This window comes from Bos grunniens, chromosome 8 (genome assembly GCF_055505025.1).
Source record: "Bos grunniens cultivar Pamir isolate PY7600 chromosome 8, Bosgru_T2T1.0, whole genome shotgun sequence".
In the NCBI taxonomy this organism is placed as follows: Eukaryota; Metazoa; Chordata; class Mammalia; order Artiodactyla; family Bovidae; genus Bos; species Bos grunniens.
Genome location: NC_141172.1, coordinates 74497600 through 74518643, shown reverse-complemented (window position 1 = coordinate 74518643; position 21044 = coordinate 74497600). Strand labels below are relative to the sequence as shown.

Below are 21044 nucleotides of genomic sequence, written 5' to 3'. Positions count from 1 at the left end.
ACTACTGCACAATAGCACTCATCTCACACACTAGCAAAGTAATGCTCAAAATCCTCCAAGCTAGGCTTCAGCAGTACATGAATCTAGAACTTCCAGATGTTCAAGCTGGATTTAGAAAAGGCAGAGGAACCAGAGATCAAATTGCCAACATCTGTTGGATCATCGAAAAGCAAGAGAGTTCCAGAAAAACATCTACTTCTGCTTTATTGACTATGCCAAAGCCTTTGACTATGTGGATCACAATAAACTGTGGAAAATTCTTAAACAGATGGGAATACCAGACCACCTGACCTGCCTCTTGAGAAATCTGTATGCAGGTCAGGAAGCAACAGTTAGAACTGGACATGGAACAACAGACTGGTTCCAAATAGGAAAAGGAGTATGTCAAGGCTGTATATTGTCACCCTGCTTATTTTAACTTCTACGCAGAGTACATCATGAGAAACGCTGGGCTGAATGAAGCACAAGCTGGAATCAAGATTGCCGGGAGAAATATCTATAACCTCAGATATGTAGATGACACCACCCTTATGGCAGAAAGTGCAGAAGAACTAAAGAGCCTCTTGATGAAAGTGAAAGAGGAGAGTGAAAAAGCTGGCTTAAAACTCAACATTCAGAAAACTAAGATCATGGCATCCGTCCCATCACTTCAAGGCAAATATATGGGGAAACAATAGAAACAGTGACAGACTTTATTTTTCTGGGCTCCAAAATCACTGCAGATGTTGACTGCAGCCATGAAATTAAAAGACACTTGCTCCTTGGAAGAAAAGCTATCACAAATCTAGGCAGCATATTAAAAAGCAGAGGCATTACTTTGCTGACAAAGGTCTGTCTAGTCAAGGCTATGGCTTTTCCAGTAGTCATGTACAGATGTGACAGTTGTACCATAAAGGAAGCTGAGTGCTGAAGAATTGATGCTTTTTTTTATAGTTTAATGTATTTTAATAGCAAAGTTATAGGAACAGCACAGAAGACAGACAACATAAAAAACATGTACTTGCATGTAGGACAACTCAGTTAGAGAAGTATAGTGAATGGATGGAATCTACTGTATGATAAAAATGCTACAAACACCATATAGTTGCAGCAATAAGACATTTACTTGTTTTAAAAAAATCCAAATGCTGGCATTGTCCAGAAAAATTTAACAGGTTTATTTATAATTGTTATAAAGTTGAACTGCTGAAACTTGTTCACTGAAACATTTTGACTTTCATTAATGCTTTATATCCCCGCATTTATGTTAAAAATTCACACACAAATGAAAATGGAAAAACTGCCAATACCTGATTTCTGTCCCTTATTTTCCACTTGCAATCATGTACTTAGGTACCTTTTGACCCCATGGGAAAAAATATCTAACGTTCAGAACCACCAATAACAGGAAGAAGAGAATTTTTTTTTTTTTTAAAGAATGAAATGTTTCCCATCATAGTGGATTCTTAAGCACATTCTTCACGTATGCGGCGTGCTAGCTGGATGTCTTTTGGCATAATTGTTACACGTTTGGCATGGATAGCCCACAGGTTGGTGTCTTCAAAAAGGCCAACCAGATAGGCCTCACTTGCCTCCTGCAAAGCACCAATAGCTGCACTCTGGTAGCGCAGATGTTTTGAGGTCCTGAGCAATGTCCCGCACCAGACGCTGGAAGGGAAGTTTGCGAATCAGAAGTTAAGTGGACTTCTGATAACTTCTAATTTCACGGAGTGTCACAGTACCAGGCCTGTAACGATGTGGTTTCTTCATCCCTCCAGTAGAGGGCGCACTCCTGCGAGCGGCTTTTGTAGCGAGCGAGTTGCTTCCTCGGTGTTTTACCACCGGTCATTTGTGGGCAGTCTGCTTTGTACAAGCCATGGTATAGACACGTCCTTACTTACCCACCTTCTCCTTCGGCTGGAGCTCGGCGAGCTAGAGGCGGCGCTGGCGTTGGAGAGCCACGGCGGCGCGGTGGCGGCTGCGAACACAATTCAGAATTGATGCTTTTGAACTGTGGTGTTGGAGAAGACTCTTGAGAGAGTGAGTCCCTTGGACTGCAAGGAGATCAAACCAGTCAATCCTAGAGGAAATCAGTCCTTAATATTCATTGGAAGGACTGAGGCTGAAGCTCCAATACTTTGGCCACCTGTTGTGAAGAACTGACTCACTGGAGAAGACCTTGAGGCTGGTCTTGAGATTGAAGGCAGAGAAGGGGATGACAGAGGATGAGATGGTTGGATGGCATCACCGACTCGATGGACATGAGTTTGAGCAAGCTCTGGGACTTGGTGATGGACAAGGAAGCCTGGCGTGCAGCAGTCCATGGGGTTGCAAAGAGATACGACTGAGCAACTGAACTGAACTGATACATTCGTCCCCTCCCTCTTGAATCTCCCTCCGACTTCCCACCCCATCCCACCCATCTAGGTTGTTACAGAGCACTAGGTTGAGCTCCCTGAAGCATACAGCAAATTCCCACTAGCTATCTATTTTGTTTATGGTAATATATATGATGCTCCTGAACTCTCAATTCATCCCACCCTCTCCTTCCCCCACTCTGTCCACAAGTCTGTTCTCTATGTCTGCCAGCCCTATCTTTAAATCTAAACTAACTAAAAATTTAAAAGGCAGTCCTTTAAGAACAACCCTTTCTTTAGGGAGAATGGAGAATTCTCTGGACCAGGCGCTTAGATTCAGACTTCTGAAAGGCCCTCGAAGCTCCGCCCCGCACAGCCCTGCGTGCAAGCCCCGCCCCGCACTGCCCCGCCCCACACGTAGTCCTCACTCCTCTTCCGTACACACCGCCTCCAGAGCGGGCGTCGTTGTCGAGCGGAAGTGACGTACGTGAGTCGCCGGAAGTGGCGTTGGTGCGTTGCGCGACTGGGCCTGAGAGTGGAGTGGGGCCTGCGCCCGGAAAGACAACGCTATGTCGATCGAAATCGAGTCCTCCGAGTGAGTCTCATGGTGTCGGATGTTCGCGAAGTGGCCGGGCCGGGAGTCGATGAGTTGAGGGGTGGAAGCTGCTCGAGGGAGGCGTCCGAGAGGTTGGGGAGTGGAGGGGTATTTACTTCCCCACAAAGAAGCTTCTGGGATCTGACTGCTTCAGGGGCGGGCCCACAAGAAAGTAGCGAACGGAAAGCCCAAAGCCCGGTGGAAGGCGGCACGGGGCTAGGGGTAGGACGTGCCTGCAAAATCTGAGTTCTAGCCCTCGCCGACTCCTGATGCGCCCTGAGACTGAGCAGATTAGCCATCCAGTTAGGACTCCGGTCTCATCTGCACAAGGGGGCTGCACGCTTAGCCTTCCCTCTCTTCCTGCCCCCATTGAGCACGGTGGTTTGTTTCCTCCCCTGTGCTTACACGGCCCTCTGGTTTCTTCTGCCTAGCTCTTAATCTGGTATTGTCACCGTTTGCCCACCCTTCTAGCGTATGTCGGCGCCTAGGGGGCTGCTTTTCATCACAGTCTCAGTTCCTAGTACATCGTAGATGCTCAATAATTGTCTTTGAAATGAAAGAACTACTTGTTTTATCAGGTTCCGTGTGGCGCTGAATTTTGGTTGGCCCGTGAGCTTTGTGTAGCCACAAGGGAGGGACAATGTGAAATTGGGCCAGGAGAATGATAGGTTTGCGGGAGAGGGGTACTAATGAGTGACTGAAGAAAGTCTCCAGTGAACTTCTCCAGGACTCCACCCTCTACTTGCTCTTGCCAACGCTTAATAATTAAATCGGCAGATTTAACATTTGCGTCATGAGTGTAAGGGAGAGGACTTGTCCTCAAGATCTGCCATAGGAGGAAGGGAGGTTTATTCATTCAGGAAATACTGAAGTCTGCTGTGTACCTGCTCTAGACCCTGGAAATATGGTAGTGAATGAAGCAGACCAAAGTCCTTGCCCTTATAGAAAGAGGAAGGAAAACAGCAGACAAAAGCAGTAAGTAAAATAGGCTTACAGATGGTGGTAAGTGTTGTGGAGAAAAGTAAAACAAACAAGGGTGATGGAGAGTGCTGGCGATGAAGACAGCTAGGAGTTGGAAAGGATTCCATACTTCAGACCCTGAATCAAAAGTGAGAACAGGTCATTATCTCCCAGCCCTGAGCTGCTGCATGTTTTTTATTATCAATATCAATTCAAATCCCAATCTATCTCCAAAACTTTTAACTCTTATGTATTACACAAAGAAGAAAGTGAATTTGATTTTGGCTCTAGCAAATACGAGTTCTTTGCAAGCATCGTGTCTCATTTGGGGAGTGTAAATGGAAGTGTGCTGTGGGGAACAGTGTGGTGCTGGAACAGCAGGGATCCAAGGTGGGGTCTCTTAAAGGCCCATGAAAGAAAAGACTACTGTGAGTAGCAGTATTTAGTTCCCTTATGCAAGAACTATTTTTAAGAAGAGGGGGTTTGCTCTCCTATCCGGGCTATTGGAAGGACTGATGCTGCAGCTCCAATACTTTGGCCACCTGTTGCGAAGAGCCGACTCATTAGAAAAGACTGTGGTGCTGAGAAGGATTGAAGGCAGGAGGTGAAAGGGATGAGAGAGGGCAAGGTGGTTGGATGGCATCACTGACTCAATGAATGGGCATGAGTTTGAGCAAGCTCCAGGAGAAGGTGAAAGACAGGGAAGCCTGGCGTGCTGTGGTCCATGGGTTCGCAAAGAGTCAGACACGACCGAGTGACTGAACAATAACAAGATATGCTCACTTCCCACACTGCCACTTTGAATCTTCCTTTTTCCATTTAGCTCTGTTTCCTGGCCAAATCCTTATCTGTAAAATGGACATAAGAGTAAATGCCATCCTCATGGGGTTGTTTTGAGGAGTAACTGAATCCAAAATGCTTAGAATAGTACCTGATATATTGTGAACACTGGTCAAGTAAACATTGGTCATTGTTTTTTGATTATTTCTCTCCCAGGCAAGAGAATAGACTAAATTCCAATTTGAAATCTCTTCCAATCTGGACAGTGTGACCCCTGATACTCGTGCTGTCCAGTAGAAATTTGCATGAGCCATATGTGTACTTCTAAGGCAAGAGAAGAACAGTGTAGTACAGCAATGTACATGAACTTTTACTGTCTGTATGGAAAATTATTCACCAGACTCCTTAATACTAAGCCAAAGATTAAGAAGTTTTAATTGTATATATATTTAACTTGTAAGTTTTCTGTCACATGCTGAAAATGTTGCTTGTTCTCTCAATATTTGGAGATTGTCTGGATTCTCTTTCCCGTAGGAAAGTGTATTCACATGTTTTTATTTCACTTGTCCTGAAATTTTGGTAATAATGGCAGTGGGTAGGTGTTATTTTTGTGAGGACACATAACTTTGTTTTGAATTTACATCTAATATAGCTCTACTTATTTGTGTTCAACAAATCCCTGTTAAAAAGGTCTCAATTCATATTTTTTTGCTGTCATTTAAAAATGGACCAAACCATCCAGTCATTTAGAGTATTCTGTGTCAGTGACTAGACTAGGTTTAAAATATTTTCCTAAAGTGTGCAACAGTGGACTCATATGAATTAACAAGAAACTTGGCATAGTAAAAAGATCTCTGACCTTGCAAGTATGAGAGTCTTCTTGGTACTATCTTGTTTTCTAACTGACTTTGAGACACGGGACAAGTTATTTCCCCTCACTGAACCCCAGTTCTACTTACGAGTTCGAAGTAGGAACTGGATGATCCCCAGGGTCTTCTGTAACTCAGATTCTATGGTGTGGGGGGGTGAGGGAGGGAAGGTTTTACTCATGTGATAAATGGAAAGCAGGTAATGAAGGGAGGATGGCTGCAGAGAAAAATAAACTGGGCCTAGTTTTGTGGCACCTTTGGTGAGTGAGGATCCGGGAGCTGAATGACATGCTTGCTTCTTTCAGTGTGATCCGGCTCATAATGCAGTACCTCAAGGAGAACAGTCTACATCGGGCACTAGCCACCTTGCAGGAAGAGACGACTGTGTCTCTGAATACAGTGGACAGCATTGAGAGTTTTGTGGCTGACATTAATAGTGGCCATTGGGATACTGTTTTACAGGCTATACAGTCTCTGAAATTGCCAGACAAAACCCTCATTGACCTCTATGAACAGGTAAGAGTGGGGATGATGCTGATTCCTGGACCTGGGTTTATTGTGGGCCTCCCTGACCAGAGAGCATCCATAAGCATTTCTGCAAGTCTTTTGGGCTGTCACAGCCCTTAAAATTTACTTTCAAAGCTTGAGTGTTACTCTCTATTTTTTTTTAATGTTTATTTTATTTATTATTTATTTATTTGGCTGCACTGAGTCTTAGTTGTGGCATGCGGGATCTAGTTCATTGATCAGGGATTGAACCGGGGCCCCCTGCATTGGGAGCGTGGAATCTCAGCCACTGGGCCAACAGGGAAGTCCCAATATTCCGTATTTTTATCTCTCTTCTTGGAAAAGCCAAGATTTCCCCCAAATTGATATTATTTCTCAAGTAACCATTAAATGATCTATTCTAACATCAACCATTCATACACCAAATAGTGTACTAAAGTTTAGTTCTGACACTAACCTCCACTAACCAACCACTAACTTGTTGGTGTAGACCCCACAAGTTAAGGGCTCAGTCCTCTATAGGACTGTCTTTATTTCACACACCAGGAGTACGTTGATGTCTTGGGCCACCCACGCTTCTGACCAACTGGCCACAAATTTAAGGGTCCTCATGACCCACTCAGAATTGATATTTCAGTAGAATGACGCAGAACTCAGAAAATGATACAGTGATGATGGCAGTTTTATTATCAAGGCAAGAGATCAGTACCAGCCAAATAGACATATAGGGTAAGGTTTGGGAGGGTACTGAACCAGAGTTTCCAGTGCCTTCTCCCCATGGAGTTAGAGTTAGTCTGTCGCCTGGCATTGAAGTATTCATCAACCAGGAAGCTCCAGAGTTTTTCATTCAACCCCCAGTTCTTTGACTTTCTTTGGGGTTGGGCTGGTTCAAAGCATCAACAACCCTCAAATCATGTCGTTGGTCCTAGTGGTAACCAGCTCCTATTCTGAGCCATCTTCGTAGTGCTTAACTAGGTGTGATGCAGAGGGCTCATGAATAGCAAGGGTATTCATCAGTGCGGAGATTCCAAGGTTTTTAGAAGCTCTATGCCAGGAAACCAGCACATAGATCATAAAATTGCTTATCTGTACAACAGAACCAAGTAGACTTTCTGGAAATAAGAATGTTGTGTGATTTGAAGTAAAAATAGGGAAATGGGTTTGTTTCTTTAAAATCCATGTGGGTTTAGTAATTCTAAAGAAAGTTTTGGTAACAGAAGGACAGTTTCTCTGGAGCCCATGGATATAGTTCCATCTTTAGTTTTCTTTAGCATCTTACATTTGGAATAAGAGACCTGAGAGGAGGGGAGATTGGTAGATAAAAGGGAAGGATGGAAGTTATTATTGTATAACTACTTTAGTTGTCTGTGTGAAATTGCCTATAGAAAGGGAAAGGGGCATTTCCTGGTTTGTGATTTGGAAATCACTTTGGCAGACCATTTCTGTGTCAGAAATTGTACTGAAAAAGAAAACAAGCTAAGAGAATGCATTGAAACTGCCACTTTCTTTCAATTTTACAGGTTGTTTTGGAATTGATAGAGCTCCGAGAATTGGGTGCTGCCAGATCTCTTCTGAGACAGACTGACCCCATGATCATGTTAAAACAAACACAGCCAGAGCGGTATATTCACCTGGAAAACCTCTTGGCCAGGTCTTATTTCGATCCTCGAGAGGTAAGACTGATAATGAAAAGAAACTGCTGTTAACTTTGAAAATGTGCAATACTGTGATCTTTTTTTAAACTATGTTATTGGATACTTTTTGTAATTTTGATATAATTTTTACAATGATACTTTTTTGTTTATTTACATTGGTTGAAATTTGCATATGTTAAAGAGGGTAGTCTTGTTCAATTTTCTGAGTATTTGAGGGCCTTCTCTACTGCACACACCCTATCATATAGGATTATGTGTTCAGCAGAAAGTTTATTCTGGTGTTGTTTCCATTATTGGCCTAAGTACCTGCCCAGAAGCCCTGCTCTACTGTTGGTGTGTTCACTGTGCATTTGTGTCCTTAGCTCTTAACCACTGCAGTTTCCTTGCAGTTCTTTTATTTCTTAAAAGCTTATGTTTCTGCTTCTCAGCTGCTTATGCTCCTGGTAGAGCATTATGATTGATACTCTTTTATTCTTCAAAACCCTTAGATATAGTTTCATCCTTTCTCAGCCAGCCTTTTAGCAGAAGCTTGTCTAACTAGGAGGAAGAAGAATTTAATAGGCCCTGAGTAACAGGAAGTTAGAGTAAACTCAAGAAAACCATGAGGATAAAGGAAGGAGTTTATATTGCCAGGATAGAATTTAAGTTAGAGTTGTTAAAGAACTTCTCGGCTGGGAGTCATTTGATTGAAAGAAATTACTAAAGAATGTGAAAGAATCCTTGGCTTTGCAGATTTTTAAAAAACTGAAAAAACAACTCTGGCTTTTACATAGTTTATTATTATTGACATATATTTATTATTATGAGACTCTGACATATATTTATTATTTATTATTATGAGACTCTTCAGAAATAACAGTGTGGATTGGCTGACCTCAGTTCTGTCTCAGCTCATACTTTCGAAATGCAAGTGGGTAGAATTGAGATGTCATTTTAAAAAACTAATTGATTAATCCCCTGTTTAACTGGGTAGTTTCTTTTTATCTTTTGCTTTTTGAATGTTTCTGCTTCATTACTGTTGTTATTTTTAAAAAATAAGCACATTTATATCTTTTTCCATTTCTTGGAAATGATGCTATGCCCCTTTCCTTTTTCAGGCATACCCCGATGGCAGTAGCAAAGAGAAGAGAAGAGCAGCCATCGCCCAGGCCTTAGCTGGGGAAGTCAGCGTGGTGCCTCCATCTCGTCTCATGGCATTGCTGGGTCAGGTAATTAAAGTCTTTGGAACTGAAATTCCTGTGAACTCCTGGTAATGTTTCGTGTGTATAAACTCTATGTATGAGCTAAAGAAATTAACCTAAGAACTGGGAACTATCTATAGAACTGCTTGTACAGATAGCTGTGCCATGCCACATTCATCTTTCCTGGGAGTGGTAGTGCAGATTAGTGGTTAAGGGCATACACTCTGGAGACAGATTTAGAGTAACAATAAAATTTATTGTCCTGTCTTGACATTGTTGATCATCGTGTCAGAACACTGGAACAAATATTTGCCATGGTTAGAATCTGAGCTCTCTCACTTACCAGCTATGCAGTATTGGACACATTACCTAACTTTTTTGATCCCATTTACTCATCATGGTGTTGTACTAAGGATTAAATGAGATAAAATGTACTTAAAGCAATTGTATATTGACTGGCACCTTGTTAAATACGCAGTAAATGGTAGCTGCCAGTGGTGTTTCTTTTTTATTTTTTTAAGCAGTAGTAGTAGTAGTAGCATTGTCATTATTATTTCTAAAGCTATCTAGAGTGATGGATGTTACATAAATAGCAGAGTTACAAGTCATTAATAGAGATGTAAATATCCTGTTTACACTCAATTTGCATTTTGAAAGCGGCCAAAAAGCTACTGTTAGAGGCTTACAGTGTGTCTGAAATTCAAAAATAAGCTGCTTTACTTCTTAATTTACTTTTTATCGAAGTGATAGATGGGTATAATTGAAGTAGTACCTCAGGGTTTTTAGAGCTTCCTTGGTGGCTCAAATGGTAAAGAATATGGCAGGCCACAGTTCATGGGGCCGCAGAGTCAGATACGACTGAGTGACTAACACTTTGACTTCTCGGGGCTTTTAGTGAGAAAATAGTTCCATCTGCCGTTTTCCACCTTCTTACTTCCCACAACCATTTTTAACTCTGGCATTTACCTTTGTAGCTGAATGTCATAGTTTGATTTTTTTTTTAGAAAAAGTTTTAAACATTAACTGTTGACTTTAGTGGAAGATGATTTCTCTCTTACCTGTTCCCCACAACATGCACACATTCTTCTTTCTCTGGGTTTTCAGTACAGTTATATGACAACTTTTGGTTAAATCATTTCAATGTTTACATTATCTTTACATCAATATTGCTCATAGACAAAAAATAACTATTTAATTTCTTACGTAATTTTGATGATTCTTTGCAGCAATTGCTTAATTTCTTTCTTTTGCCTAGTTTTCTGTGTAACTTTTGCTTCTTCATCCTGTATCGTTCCAATAAGTGTAAGAATTCTCTCTTTCCCCCTGCTTGCTGATATTTTCCCTGAGGCCCTTCTCTATCTTGTTCTCATGGTTTTCTGCATAGTGATTGTACTGGGAGTTCTTTCATCTTCATATTGAGAGTTTTGGGTCATACTTTTCAGAAATATGTTTTCCTTCTCATAGTTTAGAACCTTGTTTTAATGGAGTACTTCTGGTAACTTCCTAAGAAAGGGTACACAGGGGTAAATTTTTGAGAGTTTGCTTGTGTAAGCAATGTCTCTTACCTCTTTTTTTTTTTTTGAAGGTTTTAATTGTTTATTCTGAAATACAAGAAAAGTCATAAGAATCCTACCACCCAGAGTTTACATATGCATGTTAACAAATTGTTTTGTTTCATAGAATTTGTGCATCTTTTTTAATGTATATATGAAATATTTTTAATGTTAAGGTCTAATAAAAAAAACTTTTTTTTTACTATAGTTAAGAGGTAGTCACATTCAGAATTTCTACAGAAGATAATATCAGGAGAGGCCATGTGTACATTCATTCTACAAGTATTAAGCGCCCGATATGTGCCAGGCATTGTTTAGATACTTGTGATATATCCATGAAATAAAGATGTTTTTCTTGGAGGAGTTTATATTCTTGTAGCAAAGACGGACACTAAATAGTAAACAGCATTTAGTAAATTATGGTATGATAGAAAGTAATGACTGTTGTGCTTAGTCGCTCAGTTGTGTCCAACTCTCTGTGGCCCCATGGACTAGCCCGCCAGGCTCCTCTGTCCATGAGATTATCCAGGCAAGAACACTGGAGTGGCTTTCCATGCTGTCCTCCAAGGTATCTTCCCAACCCAGGGATCGAACCCAGGTCTCCTGCATTACAGCCAGATTCTTCACTGTCTGAGTCACCAGGGAAGCCCAACAATTATTAGGATAAATTAAGAAACTTAGAGGAGATTAAGAGAAGTGAGGCATGGTAAGTACATAGGCAGGTTGCAGATGTTTGCCAGGGGAGAGTGTTCAGTTCAGTTCAGTCGCTCAGTCGTGTCCAACTCTTTGCAACCCGATGGTCTGCAGCACGCCAGGCCTTCCTGTCCATCACCGACTCCTGGAGTTTACTCAAACTCATATCTGTTGAGTCGGTGATGTCATCCAACCATCTCGTCCTCTGTCATCCCCTTCTCCTCCCGCCCTCAATCTTTCTCAGCATCAGGGTCTTTTCAAATGTCAGTTCTTCGCATCAGGTGGCCAAAGTACTGGAGTTTCAGCTTCAGCATCAGTCCTTCAATGAATATTCAGGACTGATTTCCTTTAGGATGGACTGATTGGATCTCCTTGCAGTCCAAGGGACTCGCAAGTGTCTTCTCCAGCACCATAGTTCAAAAGTATCAATTTTTCGGCATTCAGTTTCTTTATAGTCCAACCCTCACATCCATACATGACTACTAGAAAAACCATATCTTTGACTAGACGTACCTTTGTTGGCAGAGTAATGACTCTGCTTGTTAATATGCTGTCTAGGTTGGTCATAACTTTTTTCCCAAGACGCAAGTGTCTTTTAATTTCATGGCTGCAGTCAACATCTGCAGTGATTTTGGAGCCCCCCAAAATAAAATCTGTCGCTGTTTCCATTGTTTCCTTATATATTTGCCATGAAGTAATGGGACCAGATGCCATGATCTTAGTTTCTGAATGTTGAATTTTAAGCCAACTTTTTCACGCTTCTCTTTCACTTTTCATCAAGAGGCTCTTTAGTTCTTCCTCATTTTCTGCCATAAGGGTGGTGTCATCTACATATCTGAGGTTATCGATATTTCTCCTGGCAATTTTGATTCCAGCTTGTGCTTCATCCAGCCCAGCGTTTCTCATGATGTACTCTGCATAGAAGTTAAAATAAGCAGGGTGACAATATACAGCCTTGATATACTCCTTTTCCTGTTTGGAACCAGTCTGTTGTTCCACGTCCAGTTCTAACTGTTGCTTCCTGACCTGCATACAGATTTCTCAAGAGGCAGGTCAGATGGTCTGGTATTCCCATCTCTTTCAGAATTTTCCACAGTTTATTGTGATTCACACAGTCAAAGGCTTTGGCATAGTCAATAAAGCAGAAGTAGATGTTTTTCTGACATCTCTTGCTTTTCGATGACCCAACGGATGTTGGCAATTTGATCTCTGGTTCCTCTGCCTTCTCTAAAACCAGCCTGAACATCTGGAAGTTCATGGTTCACGTATTGCTGAAGCCTGGCTTGGTGAATTTTGATGATTGCTTTACTAGTGTGTGAGACGAGTGCAATTATGCAGTAGTTTGATCATTCTTTGGCATTGCCTTTCTTAGGGATTGGAATGAAAACTGACCTTTTCCAGTCCTGTGGCCACTGCTGAGTTTTCCAAATTTGCTGGCATATTGAGTGTAGCACTTTCACAGCATCATCTTTTAGGATTTGAAATAGCTCCACTGGAATTCCATCACCTCCACTAGCTTTGTTCGTAGTGATGCTTTCTAAGGCCCACTTGACTTGACATTCCAGGATGTCTGGCTCTAGGTCAGTAATCACACCATCGTGATTATCTGGGTCGTGAAGATCTTTTTTGTACAGTTCTTCTGTGTATTCTTGCCACCTCTTCTTAATATCTTCTGCTTCTGTTAAGTGCATACTATTTCTGTCCTTAGTTGTGCCCATCTTTGCATGAAGTTTTCCCTTGGTATCTCTAATTTTCTTGAAGAGATCTCTAGTCTTTCCCATTCTGTTGTTTTCCTCTATTTCTTTGCACTGATCACTGAAGAAGGATTTCTTATCTCTCCTTGCTATTCTTTGGAACTCTGCATTCAAATGGGTGTATTTTTCCTTTTCTCCTTTGCCTTTCATTTCTCTTCTTTTCACAGGTATTTGTAAGGCCTCCTCAGACAACCATTTTGCCTTTTTGCATTTCTTTTTCTTGGGGGTGGTCTTGATCCCTGCATCCTGTATAATGTCATGAAGCTCTGTCCATAGTTCTTCAGGCACTCTGTCTATCAGATCTAATCCCTTGAATCTATTTGTCACTTCCAGTGTATAATCCTAAGGGATTTGATTTAGGTCATACCTGAATGGTCTGGTGGTTTTCCTTATTTTCTTCAATTTAACTCTGAATTTGGCAATAAGGAGTTCATGAACTGAGCCACAGTCAGCTCCCAGTCTTGTTTTTGCTGACTGTATAGAGCTTCTCTATCTTTGGCTGCAAAGGATATACTCAGTCTGATTTTGGTATTGACCAGCTGGTGATGTCTGTATGTAGAATCTTCTTTTGTGTTGTTGGAAGAGGGTGTTTGCTATGACTAGTGCCTTCTCTTGGCAAAACTGTATCAGCCTTTGCCCTGCTTCATTCTGTACTCCAAGGCCAAAGTTGCCTGTTACTCCAGATATTTCTTAACTTCCTACTTTTGCATTCCAGCCCCCTGTAATGAAAAGGACATGTTTTTTGGGTGTTAGTTCTACAAAGTCTTAATAGGTCTTCATAGAACCATTCAACTTCAGCTTCTTCAGCGTTACTGGTTGGAGCATAGACTTGGATTACTGTAATATTGAATGGTTTGCGTTGGAAATGAACAGAGATCGTTCTGTCATTTTTGAGATTGCATCCAGGTGCTGCATTTCGGACTCTCTTGTTGACTATGATGGCTGCTCCATTTCTTCTAAAGGAGTCTTGCCCACAGTAGTAGATACAAAAGTCATCTGAGTTAAATTCACCCATTGCAGTCCATTTTAGTTCACTGATTCCTAAAATGTCGATGTTTACTCTTCCCGTCTCCTGTTTGACCACTTCCAATTTGCCTTGATTCATGGACCTAACATTCCAGGTTCCTATGCAATATTGCTCTTTACAGCATCGAACTTTACTTCCATTATCAGTTACATCCACAATTGGGTGTTGTTTTTGCTTTAGTTCCATCTCTTCATTCTTTCTGGAGTTATTTCTCCACTGATCTCCAGTAGCACATTGGGCACCTGCCAACCTGGAGAGTTCATCTTTCAGTGTCCTATCTTTTTGCCTTTTCATACTGTTCATGGGTTCTCAAGACGAGAATTCTGAAGTGGTTTGCCATTCATTCCCTTCTCAGTTCTTGTTAGAACTCTACACCATACCTGTCCATCTTGGGTGGCCCTACACGGCATGGCTCATAGTTTAATTGAGTTAGACAAGCCTGTGGTCCATGTGATCAGATTGGTTAGTTTTCTGTGATTGTGGTTTTCAGTCTGTCTGCCCTCTGATGGAGAAGGATAAGAGGTTTATGGAAGCTTCCTGATGGGAGAGACTGACTGAGGGGGAAACTGGGTCTTGTTCTGATGGGCAGGGCCATGCTCAGTAAATCTTTAATCCAATTTTCTGTTGATGGGTGGGGATGTGTTAAGAACACAACAGGAACAGAGCCTTGCTGCTATGTCGCTTCAGTCTCTGTGTGACCCCATAGATGGCAGCCCACCAGGCTCCCCTGTCCCTGGGATTCTCCAGGCAAGAACACTGGAGTGGGTTGCCATTTCCTTCTCCAATGCATGAAAATGAAAAGTGAAAGTGAAGTTGCTCAGTCGTGTCCAGCCCTCAGCGACCCCATGGACTGCAGCCTTCCAGGCTCCTCCGTCCGTGGGATTTTCCAGGCGAGAGTACTGGAGCGGGGTGCCATTGCCTTCTCCGAACAGAGGCTTAGGGTGATGTTTTAAAGAAAGTTATCACTGGTGGGAATGGCATAATTTGATCTGGTGCCCCATACTCTTCCACCATTAATATGGCTAAATTTCATGCCTAGCTCCCAAACTGTGTAGGCAGCAAGAGCATGCTCCATTTGTTGAGAAATTATGCAGAAACTAAAGGAGGGGGTGGGGATGGGATAATGGGTAAGGTAGTTGGTTCATTATTCAGTCAGTCTGTAGTTCTTACACATAGAAATTGAGTCCCCCAAAATAGGAAAACTAGGATGATAGTGCAAGTTACTTTTTTCCTGAATTGTTTTTATTGTTGTTGGTGTGTTAAATCGAAGCATAGTTGATTTTACATTGATGTGTTATTTTCAGGTTGTGGCAAAGTGATGCTGTTTTCTTTTTCTTTCCTTCCCTCCCGCCCTCCCTGTTTCCCCCTCTCTCTCGTTCTCTCTCTATATATTTATATATATGTGTATATACATATATAACTGAATATGTATAATTTTTAGATTTTTTTTCTATTATAGGTCATTATAAGATGAAGATATTAAATACAGTTCTCTGTGCTATACAGTGGGTCTCTATTCAAGTTTTAAAACTGTTTTCCTCCCTATTGTGTCCCTACTTTCTTTGAGTTCCTTTTTTTCTACCTGTTTGTTTTAGTGCCAGTGTTAAAAAAAAAAAACTTTCCTCAGATTTCAGAGTGAAGCACCGAAAAGCTGGGAACTGTGTGGGAAGGGATGGAAGGTGGAGTTTGAGAATTGATAAGATTGAGTGAAGCTTCTCTTGGACTGATCAACTTTTCCAGAGTATTCCTCTAGTTTCCTGCCTGGGGGTGGAGGTTAAGAGAAATCTCCCTGTTTAGCATACAAGCCTGCACTTAATCCCCCTGTTTTCGTGTAACTTTTTACTTACACTCTGCCCCTCAGCTCTGCCTTTTTCCGTAGCCCAGGATCTCAGCTTTTCCAGAAAATCGACCATGCAGCTTCTCTTGAGGCTTGGGCAAGGCAGTCGCCTGTTGCATAGGGTTGAGATCGGTTCTGGATGCTAACTGCTCTTCATTCAGATTTTATCATTGCCATATGCCCTGCCTTGTCCTTGAGGGGGTGTGTGGTGCCTTCAATTCCTAAGCTTTTTTGGAATTTGCAGGGTAGTTTGGCTTACTGCTTATGGCTTCTTCATTCCCACCTTGCGTAATTAGGTTTCATTTTTATCTGTTCTTCTTGGTTTCCAAGCTGGTCCATTCTCTTTGCGGCTTCTTAAATTTAACGTTTTTCTTCTGCTGTTACTTTTTTCATTCTCTGTGTCTTTTGGGGTTATGTACCTTTTTTATTCCTTTATTATTGTCACTTCAAGTGGGGTTTCTAGAAAGAGTGGAAATAAACTCATGTTGTCCTCCACATTTAATTGGTTAGATACGAGGAGTGAGTGAGGCTTTCATTCTGGGTGCTCTTTTAGGATTCTGGCTTCACTGACTTGGTAGAGAATATAAAAAGAAGGGCAAATTTGTTAGGATGGAATAAGAGACTGGATGAAGCAGACCATCAGTTTGGGATGTACTAATTTTGAAGTTCCTATCAGACATACAAGTGGAGATGTCCAGTGTATGTGCTGGGATTTGTGACTCTGAACTTCAACTTTGAGGTTTTGGCTATGGCTATAGATTTGGAGATTGCAGTGGTAATTGAAGCCATATATGAAAATATGACTACCTAGGAAAAGCAGGTAGACTAAGAAGAGTAAAAATTTGAGAAGAAAGCCATAGAGAACACTTAAAGTCCATAGGATAAACAGACGGGAACAACCAGAGAGATGAAAAGGGAAACCAAGAAGAATAGGGTTAGAAAAAGCAATAGGAGTTTCAAGCAGATGAGAGGTTATTGTAGTTGAGAGCAGCCAAGAGCATGGAGAAGATTAGGGTCACAAAGGGAGTCTGGTTTTGGTCACAGGGATATCTGAGGTGCGCTTCCAGTGGAAAGATGGGGACAGAAGCTATGTTATAGCAAGTTAGAAGCAAATTAACCGAGGTGTGAAGACAGCAAGTATAGGTGACTTATGAAGGTTGGTAGTTAAAAGAAGGAGATGAGGGTAATGTAGAAGGAAGAGGGCCATAGTAGCTGAAAAGCAGAGGGTAAGAGAGGGGTTTTTGTTTTTTCCTTTAAAAGATGGGAGTGATTTGAAACTGCTGTAGACTAAAGGTAAAGAGTGCAGAGAGTACCCATTGATTGGAGATAAGTCAAGTCTTCTGGTCATTACAGTAAAATATGAAAAATAAGCAAAATATGGACTTTGAAAAGAAAAAACTGTAGAAACATTAAATATTTCAACTATAGTGGTTAAAGAATTAAATTGAAAATTTAGTAAATTTGTGAGATATAAAATATTCAGAAGTTGATTGCATTTCTGTATATCAGCACTAGCCAGTTCAAATATTCAGTGAAAACAGAGTTCTTGTTTATACAATATAAAAATTCTAGCCCTAACTTTGTGGGAAAAAAATGATTTCCTTTTTTTAAAAAAGGAGAATCCTTTCAAAGCTTCCAGGAGAAATAAATTTGAGAAGATGATAAAACATTGATTTTCTTGGATAGGACTGACGGTTGATACCAGTTCACAATAGGTTTAGAAATGTATCACAAAGATTCTAGTATTCATCTGGAAATATAAACTTAGAGAAGTATATTCATCGAAGAAATTTTGGGAAGAAGAATGTTGAACATATTAGCCCTAGAAATAGTGAAGCGTTTAACAGAGGTTCGTAGTTTAAATCATTTTGATAGTTAGCATCCAGTGCAACAGCACAAGAAATTGACCCTATTATTTATCAGAATTCAGTAGATGGTAATGAGACTGTCACAGAATCTACGGACAGGAAGAATTATTTAGCGTATGGTATTGGGGCCCCTACTTTAGAATAGGGGAGAAATGTCAGATCAGAGTCCTCTCTCATATTTTATAATCATAATTTCAGATATATATTTTAAGAATATAGATCAAGTTAGGTAGTGATGTATCAGACCTCCTATTACAGGACTTCCTGTTATTAGGGAGTAGACACCAAGGTTAATGTCAACAAATTTCATTACTTGAGAGTTTAACTTAGATGAAACCTTTAAAAGCTGTAATAAATAAATAGGTAGATTGGGAAAAAAAATTCTTTTTGGGAAATACAAAGATACAATATTTTGATCACATTAAAAAGCTTACAAATTGATAAAAAAAAATGTGAGCCAACAGTAGATAAGTGAACAAAGAGCATGAGTAAACAGTTAACAGAAGAAGTATATGTCATTAACAAACATGTATTAATAGAAAAGGTCAGACTAATCAGAGAATTTACTAAAGTAGGGCATAATTTCCCACTCGTTAGAGTTTTTAAATGACATCCAAAATTACTGAGTTTTGTTGATATAACAAAGGGAAAAGAGAATAAACACTGATCATGTCCCTGTGTTATGTAACATATATTGTTTCATCCCTTCATCAACTCTAGGCATTAGGCTTTTTTCTGGACTTTTAGTTGGCAAATTAGGGATTCAGAATAGCTTAGTTGACAAACTAGGGCCGTCTGTCTCCAAAGTCCATGGTTTTTCCATTCCCTATAATGCAGTTGTGATTGCTATTGTAGTTGTGGTTTTTTGGGAAAACATTTTGGTAGTGTGTCTAAAGAGCCTTAGCCATTTGTGTTCTTTTTTCAATTCAGTAATTTCTGTTCTAGGAATCTATTCTGGGGGGGGGGGAATATCCTGATAATAGAAAAAGCCTTACATCCAAGGCTATTCATTGCAGCATTATTTAGATGAGTGCAAAAATTAGAAGCAATGTAAATGTCCATTAATATATTAAATAAGCTATGAAACATCCACTAGTAGAGAATATAATGTTAGAATAGAAAATGTTTGTTTGTTATGTCATAGCATGATATAATGATAGGTGAAAACAGGGTATAAAATTTTACGTAAGGTATAATTACAGCTATATAAATTAAACATGTTGGGGGGAAATACTAAAAGGTAACATATGCAATGCTAATTGTAGCTGTGTTTGGATGTTGGGAACTATGGGAAATTTTTGTTTTTCAAATTTTATTTATAATAGGAGTCACATCTATTAAGAAAATGGCTGTAGAAACTTGGACCCATTGGCTCTGAGAATCCCCTTCCACCTTGAGATCAACCTCTGGTCCTAGAACACACAGAATAGCCCAGGCTGTGTTGTGTTTGGATGGCCAGAGATGGTGGGTCTGGATAACTCATACTTCCTGTGAACCTCACCCTTTCAGGCTTTGAGTAATCAGGACTAGGTTTTAAAAGCACCCAAGTGGATTTCTTTTCTCATAGGCATTGAAGTGGCAGCAGCACCAAGGATTGCTTCCTCCTGGCATGACCATAGATTTGTTCAGAGGCAAAGCAGCTGTCAAAGATGTAGAAGAAGAAAAGTTTCCTACACAGCTGAGCAGGCATATTAAGGTAGGATCCTTCGACCGCCCAGTTGGTAATCACTTGTTGGGAACTCAGTGTATGCTTGCTCAGCCTGGCCCTGTGCCAGTAGCTTGGGTTGGGGAGTGGAAGTCATTCTTCAGCTCTGACAACATTCATGGTTACTGCTAGTGACCACTGAGGTCCCCCTGTGGCTTGGCAGTGGCACACCTCAGCTGCATTACCAAGTGGACATTCATTGGATGTTGACCCATCATCTGCCCTTGGACTTTCTCCCAGGAATCCTGCATTTGGAAAAATGCTTTAGCTCTCAGGTTAAGCCTGGGACTAAAAACCATGAACTCTGTTACGTAATTTTCCTGTTCAACATTTGTGTTTTTGCCTGCTATATGTTTGGCAAAGGACCAGGCCTGGATTGGAAAGTGGGCTTCAGTGGTGTTTGAGGAAAATAATTTTATCATCTTAATGGCTGGTACTTGGTGTTTTTTTGCGTTTTTTTTTTTTTTTTTTTTCTTTCTGAGACTTTTCTAGTAAAAAGCATAATGAAGTAATTGTTGCAGTTCCCAGAATTATAACTGTATGTACTACTTCGCCATCTCCTTTTTATTCCTTTTTATTACAATTTCTTTTTGGATTTGTGCTCTGATTGAGTTTATAGATTTAAAAGTATTTCATAACATCTTTGGCTTAGTATTTTGAATTTGTCTTTTCTGGATTATATGTTATGACTTGCATATAAAGATAGTTTTGAGCAGCACTTTTATTTACCTTGGCAAAACCCTGCGACAAATAGAAATCCATTAAATTATGCTGCTGGACGAAGATTTTCTGTTTTAAACACTTCCTTTTGGGGCATTTAAAATGAGACTCATAATAGAGCTTTTCTCTGTTCTCATCTGTCTAATGTACTGTAGTTTCCATCTGTTAATGGCAAAATCAATGCTGATAAATGCTCCAGATGCATTTCCCAAGCATTTCTATCGGCTCTAATTAGTTCTCTTAGAGTTAGTCACATGTTATCGCTTGTTTAGATGAAGGTCATGAAAAGAAACAGTGATAAAAAATTTGTTTAAAAAATAGTGTAGAAAAACAACCATTTATTTTGAAAAAATGAATTTTTCCCCCAGATTAAAAAAAAAATAGGAACATATGGCATACTAAGTGTGAAAATCATGTTAACAGTGACTGATTCTGGTAAAAACTTACTGTTTGAGTTAACAGGATTATTTGTTTTAAGTCCCTTGCTAAAATAGTTTTTTTTTGTTTTTCTTTGGAAATACCGATGTCATTAAAAAAAAAATCAAATTAGTTTCAGTGGTGAACCTCAGTGTTAAACTGGTTGGAGAGAATATATCAAGCATTTCTTTGTGTCTGGGTACAGAAACACCCTTCCAAACTCCATAATATAGGCTGGCTATGACTCTGTGCTAGGGCCGAGCTCTCAAAAGATTAAAATGGGAACTGTTTTAAGGCCACTAGATAAAAATGCATCTGTTTCATTGTTTCATTTGAAACAGTTTGGTCAGAAATCACATGTGGAGTGTGCTCGATTTTCTCCAGATGGTCAATATCTGGTTACTGGGTCTGTTGACGGATTCATTGAAGTATGGAACTTTACGACTGGAAAAATCAGAAAGGTAAATATTTTAAATATATTAATTTTTCTAGTAGGAGAATTATCTGTTATTGTTTTTAAGTTATCTGTTATAGTTACAATTTAAATTTACTTTTTGAATGGGTAAGATGTACATCTGATAAAACAT

At 40.3% G+C, this 21044-nt stretch overlaps 1 protein-coding gene and 1 pseudogene across 1 annotated transcript in view; one reads left to right on the top strand and one right to left on the bottom strand.

The window, feature by feature from the left end:
• Positions 1-1306: 1306 nt before the first annotated feature.
• LOC147367439 (histone H3.3A-like) lies at positions 1307-2001 on the bottom strand (annotated as a pseudogene).
• An 838-nt stretch (positions 2002-2839) lies between these two features.
• Positions 2840-21044, top strand: part of SMU1 (SMU1 DNA replication regulator and spliceosomal factor) — a 28580-nt gene continuing 10375 nt past the window's right edge. The window contains exons 1-6 of the mRNA XM_086416566.1: positions 2840-2931; positions 5846-6056; positions 7568-7720; positions 8800-8910; positions 19183-19311; positions 20799-20918. Of these exons, the coding sequence (XP_086272692.1) occupies positions 2906-2931; positions 5846-6056; positions 7568-7720; positions 8800-8910; positions 19183-19311; positions 20799-20918 (750 nt within the window). The 5' untranslated portion in view covers positions 2840-2905. The remainder of the gene's footprint in view (positions 2932-5845; positions 6057-7567; positions 7721-8799; positions 8911-19182; positions 19312-20798; positions 20919-21044) is intronic.